Source organism: Orbicella faveolata, unplaced genomic scaffold (assembly GCF_042242905.1).
Source record: "Orbicella faveolata isolate gen_17 unplaced genomic scaffold, um_ofav_v1 contig_34, whole genome shotgun sequence".
Classification (NCBI taxonomy): domain Eukaryota; kingdom Metazoa; phylum Cnidaria; class Anthozoa; order Scleractinia; family Merulinidae; genus Orbicella; species Orbicella faveolata.
In genome coordinates, this window is record NW_028301563.1 from 2,716,658 (window position 1) to 2,727,111 (window position 10,454).

General features: G+C 40.1%; 1 protein-coding gene across 1 annotated transcript; it reads left to right on the top strand.

Annotated features, from left to right (window-relative positions):
* The first annotated feature begins 1,133 nt into the window (after positions 1-1,133).
* Positions 1,134-9,607, top strand: LOC110058971 (salivary peroxidase/catechol oxidase-like). Its single transcript, XM_089271964.1, has 8 exons — positions 1,134-1,255; positions 2,710-3,159; positions 3,807-4,567; positions 5,017-5,195; positions 5,759-6,081; positions 7,299-7,555; positions 8,168-8,515; positions 9,341-9,607. The coding sequence occupies exons 2-7, from the start codon at positions 2,726-2,728 to the stop codon at positions 8,509-8,511; spliced, it is 2,298 nt and encodes a 765-aa protein (XP_089128090.1). The 5' UTR covers positions 1,134-1,255; positions 2,710-2,725; the 3' UTR covers positions 8,512-8,515; positions 9,341-9,607.
* Positions 9,608-10,454: the final 847 nt, after the last annotated feature.

Genomic DNA, 10,454 nt, shown 5'->3' on the forward strand with positions numbered 1-10,454 from the left:
CACATTTGTGGCCATTTATCCCAAACGATTTGTTTCTATTGTCGTCTACCTATCTCTTCAGCAAACTAGTACGACGCCATGCGGAGCTCTCGATGTCTTAATGTGTGCAAATGACTCAAGATAAAATATGAATTTCATTTATTAGATGTTATGTCCGAAATATATATGCCTGTAGTTTATCTTATTGTGCTCCAATCTTAAGCAAGCGACTTTTGGTATGTAAGTTAAAACTTTTTGCATTCTCTAATTCAGGGTAAAAAAGCTCGCTACCTTTATGGGAGGAAAAAGGAATAATTTAGGCCTTATCATAACTAGTCAGTGTGTATTTAACCGTGATCGTTCTTTTTATTAAATCGCTAATACGCAGTTCAAATATAGGAATAAGTTGTGTATTGACCTGTGATGGTCTCTCTTCCAATTAAATCCTTGTTCAGCAGCTGAAAAATTTTATAATGTCTTTTTTTTATGACTGAGATATACACACCTATGTTTTTTTTTTTTTAATTTACTCCAAATCCTAAGGAGGCCATTTCCTAATTTAGGGTGAAAAAAAAAATAATAATAAAAAAACGCCTACCCGTATATATGTATGAGACGGAACAAACCATGGCCTTATTACACCTAGTGGAGTTGTGTACTTAACTGCGACAAATTTTCTTGTAATTAAATCTTTATTTTTTTCCCGCAACTCAAATAACTGAATTTAATATATTCTATATTATGTCTAACATAATTTTTTTTGTTTAATTATACTCCTTTACTAAGGGGGCTGCAGTTGATAAAAGTAAGTTAAAACTTTTGCATTCTTTAATTTAGTGTACAAGTCCAGCTACATGCATGAGAAAGGAAAAAAAAAACACACACACACACAACAATTTAGGCTTTATCACAACCACTTAAATCATGTTTTTAGCCGGGATGGTTTTTTTTTCTAATTGAATCTTTATTCGACAGTTAAAATATATGAATGTCATATATTACGAATCCACATGCATATGATAGCCTAGCTTGTTAAATTGTTGACGTTAGTTAAATTTTTTGAAATTCCCTAATTTAGGGTTAAAAGATAATTAAGAAGTAAATATTTGGAAAGTTTGTCGTGAGATGAACCGGTACCAGATGTTGTGACGTTTTTAACCATGCATCGTTGCATAATTAGCTAGAACATTGTCATAAAACCTCTTAAAAAGTCAGAGGCCAGAGAGTATCAGTCGACCACTATCATAGTTGGCGAGGGTTCATCTCTGTGGTGCTGGTAAGCGGGTTGTAATCTTTTTCGAATTAACTTTTCAGTCAATAGTAAAATTAGGACCGGAATTATCCTTGTTTTCGGAGTCTTTTGAAGACAAAGGTTGGTGTTGGTGAGGCTCATGTTTCTGTTCAATCAGCCTTCTGACCGGAGCTAAAAAAGTAACAAAGGACAAGCAATTAGTTTTGTCCTATATTGGAAACTTTTAGGATTGGGAGTCATCAACGCCGCACTGATGTCCCAAATTTCGGACCGAGACGAAGCTCGTTGCCAAGAGCGATCTTAACCTATTGGGGATCAGCCATCGAAAGAGCGTGACTGGGACGTCATCGCGCAAGAATTATCGCCTTTTGATTTCTTCTAAATTAGTTTTCCTATCCAAACTCAACTTGGGTTTACACGAAACAGTTAGTCTTTGGTACCGTTTTAATCAGTGTAGCTGGCGAACCCGTGAGAATCGAGCAAAATTATTTTCAAGTGAAAACAACAAACAAAAACAAAATCAGCTCAGTGTTATCGTTTTCCAAACTACAACATGAAGGAGGGGGGGGGGGGGGGGGGGCGTTGGGATTTCGGTTTTGCGGATTTGGCCAATTTTTGGTTCGGTTTCTCGGTTTTCGCACTTAAAAACTGCGGTTTTTCGGCTTTGGTGTCTTGTGCACTGAGTTTGCGGGTTTTCTCCAATTCAGTCTTTTTCTTTTAGACAAAAATCACCTTAATCATGTTATCGTGCTTTTTTTCTAGTTTCACAAATTTTGCTACAGGTCTGGAGCTAATTTACAAAAAAGTAAGGCAAATGTTTAGATTATGATGAGTTCTGCATCAACGAAGGGATATGCTGAAAGAACATTGAAAATAAAACAAGTCTAGACTGATAAAAAATGAAATAACAGAAAGAGGTTCGGTTTTCGGATTTAGACAAATTTATTGTGGTTTTATGGTTTTCAGCGATTTCCTGTGCGGTTTTCGGTTTCTAATAGGCCCCTATGCCCCCCCCCCCCCCCCCACCCCCTCATCAAGAAAACTAGATAACTTCAAGAGAATATCCACCGGTACTTGCATTGCTGGTTTCGGTTTCCACATGACGTGGCCCAATTTCACCATAGCCTGCGTAGCAGCCATTTCCTTTCCTTTTCCAGGCGGAGAGACTTCTGCTACGCAGACTAATTTCACCGCAATCGAAAGTTTAGCCTCGCTGTTCTTTTTAGATATACTCGCGTTGAATTTCTAGTCTGAAATAAGTTTAACGAATTCGATCATAACTGGCAGTCAACGACACATTTTCCGTTAGATTAAGTTTCAGTCCTCGTGAAAATTTTCCAGAGTTGTGAAAGTCTTTTTCTGTCTACCTCACAGTCCAAAAAATCCATGCGTGAGACAAAATGCTACACTGTGTTCAAATTGTACTTGATTATAGTTTGCTTAGTCAATATCGATATTATTTTCCTTTTACACGACAGCTTCCCTATACGCAGAATGACTCGCTGCTGCGCTTTTCTTGTGCTTATTTGGGTTGCCGAGCTTCAGCTGACGTCATCTAACATCATCGACAAAGCTTATCCAGGAGACAGTATCGCAGACTTTACAGGAAAAGCTCAAGACTTGAGTGATACTGAAGATGCGCCTTACCAGCAATCTGACAAAGGATTGCTTGATAAGTTGCAAAAGTTCATTAAAGAAAAAAATCTCGAGCAAGAATGCACCGAGGAAACAACCAAGAAAACAGGACACCTGCTGAAGGAGAGGGAAGAAAAAGACAAGACAATTCTTAGAAACAACTACCAGATCTTGCAGCATGGCGAAGAATCTTTTGCGTCAAGTAAAGAATGGTTATCAGCAATAAAGAGTGGGATTTGCACTGTGTGTTTGGTCAAGAAAATATGCAGTCACCCACCAAGCTTTTTGTCTAAGTATGTTTCTCTTTCCTCTTGAAAAAGCCTGACACTCAGGCTATTTTATAAAAACTCTTTTTGTTGCGGAATATGTATTATTTTTACTTTCAAAATGCAACGATCATGCATTAAGTAGCATAGCCCAAAGAGAGGGAGCCAATACGGCCAATACGAAGGCTTTATATAGATGCAATTAAGGGACTGCTGATAACTGTAAAGTAACCAAAGCCTTCCTCGAGTTTAAGCCGATCTGACTCCAACTCCACTCTGAAGTGCGCTTTTTCTGGTTCACGTTGTTTTTAGTTAGCCCCTTTTTGAAGTTAACCTAGACCCATACCATTTGTAAAATAATATGAAGCCAAAACATTCTTGAATAGGAAAAGTTCAATTTGAGGAAAACGCCTTTTGTTAGAGTTATTTGCTCACCATATTTCTTCCTTCATCGTCATCAAATTGCGTTTTCTAGATGAATGAGATTTAGCTCTCCCTTCTTTCATGTGATTTTCAAGACTCCTTTAACTTCGTCTCAAGTAAGAGAAAAGCCCATGAAAACGAAATCGGTACCTCATACGTATTGAAATTAACCTGTGGAAAAAAATAGCTAATAGAGCTTTCATCAATTTTAATTCTAGGCGTGCATAATGTTAAGTTGATTGCCTTCGCAGAGATACCGCAAAGTGCAGGAAGCAGGTACTCCGGTTAACGTCGAAGATCCCAAGCATTGAAAAAAAATTAAAATGCAACCCACACGAACGCTTTCGTTCCATAAATGGCACGTGTAATAACCTGAAGAATCCAACGTGGGGGGCTGCCCTAACTGCCTTTGAAAGAATCGAGGGACCAGATTACGCCGATGACCTTTCGGAACCCCGAAAATCTCAATCCAACAAGCCTCTTCCGAACGCTCGAGACGTCAGTCGGAAAGTACACGGCAGCAACGCAGATCACAGCAATCCTGATTCCAAGACACTCAGCCATTTGGCCATGATATGGGGACAGTTTCTGGATCACGACATCACGCTTGCACTTGGTACTGGAATCAACTGTGAACTGGACACTAAAGATCCGGAATGTGTAAATATAGAGATCCCAGAAGACGATGATGTCTTTCGGAATAGGGAAGTCACATTTATCGAGGTTGAACGAGATGCCCCTTTCAAACCGCCACACTACTGCTCATTGCGTCCTCGAGAACACATCAATCGACTGACGGCTTTCGTCGACGGCTCCCAGATCTACGGCTCGGAAGATGAACTTGCAGAAAATCTAAAGGGAAACGGAGGGATGCTTAGGGACATGCAACATCCTCACGGGTGCCCGTTTAAGAACCTGCTGCCTAGACAAGATCCTGATGTATTCTGCGTCTCCAAGGACCCAAACAGGCCCTGCTTTATGTCAGGAGACGAACGTACCAACGAAAACCAAGGTATGAATAAGGGCACAAAAGGCTACCTTGAGTGGTATAGTGTAAAACGCCGGCTACGATGGGCAGAATGGCCAATAGCGTAGGGAGCGTCCTTTTTACGGCTTAACTCATTTTCGAGCGGCGCTTACTTAAACGAAGCAGCACGTAGTAAAGGCACTGATCTTGTTATCCCGTAGAACTCTACTTCAGCGTTGAGTTCTTCGTCTCGCATCCTAAGGGAAGCTAAGTGATAATTATCTTTGCTGCCAAGATGTATAAAAATTCGCGCTACAAAACGCGCCTGCATACCCATAGCATCCATTTCTAAGTCACTTCCAAGTCGGTATTTCAGTCAGTGAGTTGGTCGGTTGGTCGGGCAGTTAGTTAGTCAGTCGGTCAATCGCTTGGTTCGGTGTGTAGAAAAAGAATCATGTTTATCACCAAATACTTTAATTTTTTTGCTCTAACAGGTCTTATGTCGATGCACACTCTCTGGCTTCGCCAACATAATCTCATCGCCGAACAACTAAGCCAGATAACCGACTGGGATGCGGCAAGAATTTTTCAAGAAACAAGGAAAATAATTGGCGCGCAACTCCAAGTGATAACCTACAACGAGTTTCTTCCGCTGATACTAGGGAAAAAAACGGTAAAAATTCAAGAGAAATGATATATTAAAAAGGAACATAGTAAGAGACTAGTGAATATAATTACGTCATTTTAGCATGCAGTAGCAAATTCACGAACCTAAATTTCTGCAAAATCAATTTTCAGTACGGTCTAAAATTTGGATTTTTCGCATATTATCATTGTGTACTGCTGTTCAAAAATTTGTCGCACGCAAGAACATTAAAAAATAACAAAAATTAGTTGCATGGTAACGAAGGCAAAAACGTGAGGTGTGAAAAAATAAATCACGACTAATAGTAGTTTGAATGCCCGAAATAATTAGCTGAGGAAAGGGAAAGAACGCCTGCCAGCTAATATAAAGAGCTCAAACTTCCATTGACCCAAAAAGTAATTCTCTATACGTGGGCAAACTTACAACGAGTACAAAGCGAGACACTACTAAAAAGACAAGGAACTTATTTTGTACCAGAAGGCTGAAAAAAATGTAGTTTCTGATATTTGGTAGTGATCCAGTTCAAAAACTGAATCATGATTGCTACAAATTGTGGTGAAATTGATTGACTTTGTTGTCTCCTCGTTTAGATAAAGGACTTTAATCTGAAGCTCTTGGAAGGAAGAAGCTTTTTCAAAGGCTATGATAAAAACGCAAACCCATCAATCTTTGCAGCCTTTGCAGTGGCAGCTTTTCGCTTCGGACACAGTCTCGTTCAAGAGGAATTCCGAAGATTAACTGAATGTGGATTTCAGCACGAACCCTGCAGCTACTGCCCCCAACAGAAAGACAACTTTCTGCCAATCCCACTGAAGGATTTTGGCAATCCTTTCTACTTGTACGAGAAATGTGAAGGAGGAATTGACAGTATTTTCAGAGGACTGGTAAAGGATCCAGCGGCAAAAGTGGATGGGTAAGAATGCAAAAATCTACGAGTATTATATATCGTTCAAGGGAGGCTTTATTTCAGGCAAATACTATTTAGATCGTTGAGGCATTATACAGCTTTTTCTGTACACTTCTTGGTTTCTTGTGAAACATAAGTCCGACACCTTCGCTTTCGATCTCATCCTATTTTGCGCTTCTTTCTTGGAAGCAGCCGTAGTCATTAGACGTTATGTATACAGTCGAACGTCTATTAAGCGGCCGCCTATTTGGCGGCCACCTCTTAATAAGCGGCCAGTCATCAATGTCCCAAAATTATTGTCGGTAAAGCACTGTAATTGAAACCTCCTATTAACCAGCCACCTCTGTTTGGCGACCTCGGCCACCTTTTAGTCGTCCAGACGAGGGTTTTTCTATTGTCTTTACCCCTATTAAACGGCCACCCAAAAATCAGTACACGTAAATTAAGTTGTTTCGGAAAAGGCGATGGCAGATCGATAAGAGTCCGAAATAGAAGGCGACGATAGATAACATTCAAACACACGAATGACTCCATATTCACGATTAAATCAACCCGGTGGTGAAGATATTCAAGGTAAACAAACCTCTATTAAGCGGCCACCTCCCATTTTCCCGAGGGTGGCCGCTTAATTGGGCTGGGTTCGACAGTAGTAAAAAACGCTGATACTGTTATCTTTCTGTACCTACATAATGTTCTCGTTCTGCGAGCTTGACAGTCCAAGTGAACATTCAACGTGGATCTACTTTACAAATTGTAATGTTTTATAAATACAGGGAATGATAAAAAGGTGTCTTGTGTAGATACCAAGTTCCACTAGATATCATAATATTGGAAAATCGATAACGATACAAGGCTCATCAGCTCTTAAAGTCAGTAGCACATGTTTCGAGTGTTGTGTTCTCGTTTTGACATTGAAGCCCATAGGGTGTGTCAAGATACAGCCGGCCTCTTAAGAATATACGCATAAACGCTAATACTAAAGATTTACGCCCTTTCGCTCCCATTGGATCACAGGTCTATGGAAGCCGCCCGCCAACTCGTTCTGTCTTGAACTAACCCCGTCTAACTTTTTGCCTTACCCGCCTCATCGTCCACGGCTGGTTATAGTTAATACTATGGTTATACCGTTCATTACCAGCCTTAACCCTATATATAATACTACTCATTTATAACATGATATTTGTATTGGACGCTTTTGTTGGTTGGTTTGTTTGTTTTCTTAGAAAGTTTTCCAAGTCCATACAAGAAAACCTGTTCAGAGGCCCCGGTGATCTATCAGACCTTATAAGCATCAATATCCAACGGTCACGTGAGCGTGGAGTGCCCTCTTATGTCACGTTCCGTAACAGTGGCGTGTGTAACTTAAAAGCAAATATCAAAAGCTTTGAAGATCTCAAGAAAATTGGGTTCAGCAAGGAAGACATTAAAAATCTAAAGAAAGTATACGAGGATGTCGTGGATATCGACTTGTTTACCGGAGGTATGTTGTATCGTTACGATTTGTATAAGTAAAGTCTGGATACGAGCTAAGTGGCCCATCAGGCCGGAGCTTATCCCGGTTTCAGTAGCATGAAGCGACTAAGAGTATTTCTACTCCCCCCTGGATGGGATGCTGGTTCATCGCAGGGTTACCCCCAGCATTAAGTTCGCCGGTACCCATTTATACACCTGTGTGGAGAGAGGCACTGTGAGAGTAAAGTGCCTTGTCCAAGAACACAACGCAATGTTCCTGGCCTGGGGCCCGTTTCTAGAAGGTCCCGAAAAGTTTTCGCACCCGGAAAGCGGTAGTAAAAGTCTCAAACCGTATGATTACGGAGCTGTTTTATTCACATATTCTTAATATAAACAGAGGTTCCATTCCGTACAAGGAGTTTTAGGCGTGTACACCTGTATGTCTTTAAATACCGATTAACTAAAAATCGTTTTTCGGGCCCGAAAACTATTTACCCAGTTTACTTTGAAAAACGGAAACTCTTCAATGTGGCCTGGCTTCGAAGATCTTTCTTGCGAACAATGAAAATCATAAGCTGAAGTAAAGAACACATAACAATATGGATGGAAAGAATCTGACGAAAATTTTTACGTTCTTTAGGACTACTGGAGCCGCCCAGTGAATCTACAAAAGGTGGCGTATTAGGCCCAACGTTCCAATGCCTCATTGCTGAGCAGTTTCGACTCTTGAGAGTGGGGGATCGGTTCTGGTTCGAAAATGAGCCAAAAGCTTCCTCGCATACGACCAAAACGGCATTCACGGCCTGTCAGCTGGAGGAGATTAGAAAGACGTCCCTGGCAAAAGTAATCTGCAATAACAGCGAGTACATTGCTGCCATCCCGAAAGAGGTTCTTAGTCTTGTGAAAGGGTTTGTCAGCTGCAATGAGCTGCCTGGTGTAAACCTGGAGGTCTGGAAAAGCAGCTTTGTGTGTAAGCCAAAATAAGCAGGTATTTGCAACTTTAATGTTTCAAAGGTAGCTCTATTTTCAATTTCCATGTGGTCTACTTTTTCTAGGTCAATAGGTCAAGTCGCATGCTATTTTCAGAGATTTGAAGCAAATGGTTTAAGAGTAAGAGACGGTGATAACTATGACCTGACAAATTCCAAAAACAAGAGTAATAATTGTGAACAAATTTATAGCTTGGAAAAGTATGCTTGCACCTTATCCTCCACAATCAGTAATGAATGGGACTATAAATCTGCTAATATATAAGACCATATTTTGACGTCATAAGGTCGAAAAACCCCTATACACAAATCTTAGTTGGTATAGACCAAGTATTTATTTATCCTTGTAAACACCTTTGTGTGAGGAGCTTCCTGACCTAGCAATTGTCATGTATTTCTTTTAGGTGTCTAACTGATTAGGTTGCTTTGTAATAGTTCCCACTGGGTTAATTAGGTCTTAAAATACCACTCCTTGTGAATATCACACCACTTGACGCCGACCAGTTTACTCAAAGCTGTTTTTTCTTTATTGTTTATATCGTTTTTTTTTAAATAGCGTGTGACATTTTCTTATATTGTCTGGCTTGTAACCTGTGTTCAGCGTGTCTGAGATTCTTGTAAATAAACTCGATCATTGCTGGCGGCACCCTCCACTATTTGTCGTATTACTTGTCTCCTCTACTTATAATAGAAATGTTTTTTATTCGGCTGAGCGAAGCGAAATAGAATAGAAATATTTACATCGTCATTATGAATCAAAAAGGACAATATAATTTATTTGTTTGTTTTCTCTTTTTTGTTGTTTGTGTTTCTTTTTCCTGTAGATCACCAACTGGAAAGAAAAAGCAAGCAAGACACAACTTAATTTGATTATAAAGTAGTAATCGACGATGCTGCACACCTAAGATATGAACACAGATGATGATTACCACAATCAAGGACTTAGTAATTCAATATATACAGTGCAAAATAATATCAGTTGTAGTAAAAGTAGAAAATATAGTAGAAAACACAAAGATGACAAAATTTCTGTCACAGTTAGAAATGAAATTCTGACGTCAATAAACATTCATTTATCTAGCCCTACCGAATATACGTCAAGTCATTTTCAGCAACCTCAACATTCTTCGTTCTTCACAGCGATGCCTAGCAGCATTTTCTCCTCCTCCTCGTATATCATACCGCGGTTGCAAAAACCTACGTGACATACTGGTCAGGGCCAAACGCCGCGGACAAGCCCCACTCCCCCACCCGGCTCCGGGAGCCTTCCGTTGTTACAGATATAGGTGCAAAACGTGTCCTTTTATTTCAGAAGGATCCACATCTTACACTTTTTTCTCTACCAACGAACAAAGACGTACACGACATCACATCACCTTCTCATCTTCTAATCTGGTTTATATGATACAGTGCAATAAATGCAACGTTCAATACATAGGCGAGACTAAACGTCATCTCGGCGGCAGATTTGGTGAGCACAGACGCGCAATCCAAAAAGCCATCACACAACGACATAGTGACCAACCCACCGCCGTTTCAGATCACTTTGCCCTTCCTGCCCATTCTTTGGACAACATAGAACTAGTTGCTCTCCAACTCATCAACTCAAATAGGGACGCTATTCGCAAGGAAGGAGAAGCAGTTTTGGTCTCCAAGGGTAAGACCCTTGAACCTTCTGGGTTAAACAGGCGTGAGGAAATTTAATGTCTTTATTGTTATTATTTTTTCTTTATCCGCTTTAGTACACGTTTCCTTTTTCTCTATTTTTGTCAACCTTCATGTCACATATTTCCTTTAGTATCATTTGAAATTTAGTAATCGTTTTATCCATATCTACTTAGCTCCAGTGTAGCCCCTGAAGAAGGTTAGTCCTGTCTAACCGAAATATTGGGCATTAAATTTTCCCTTTTCAGCCCTCCGGTCAGCCTTTCAATTTAG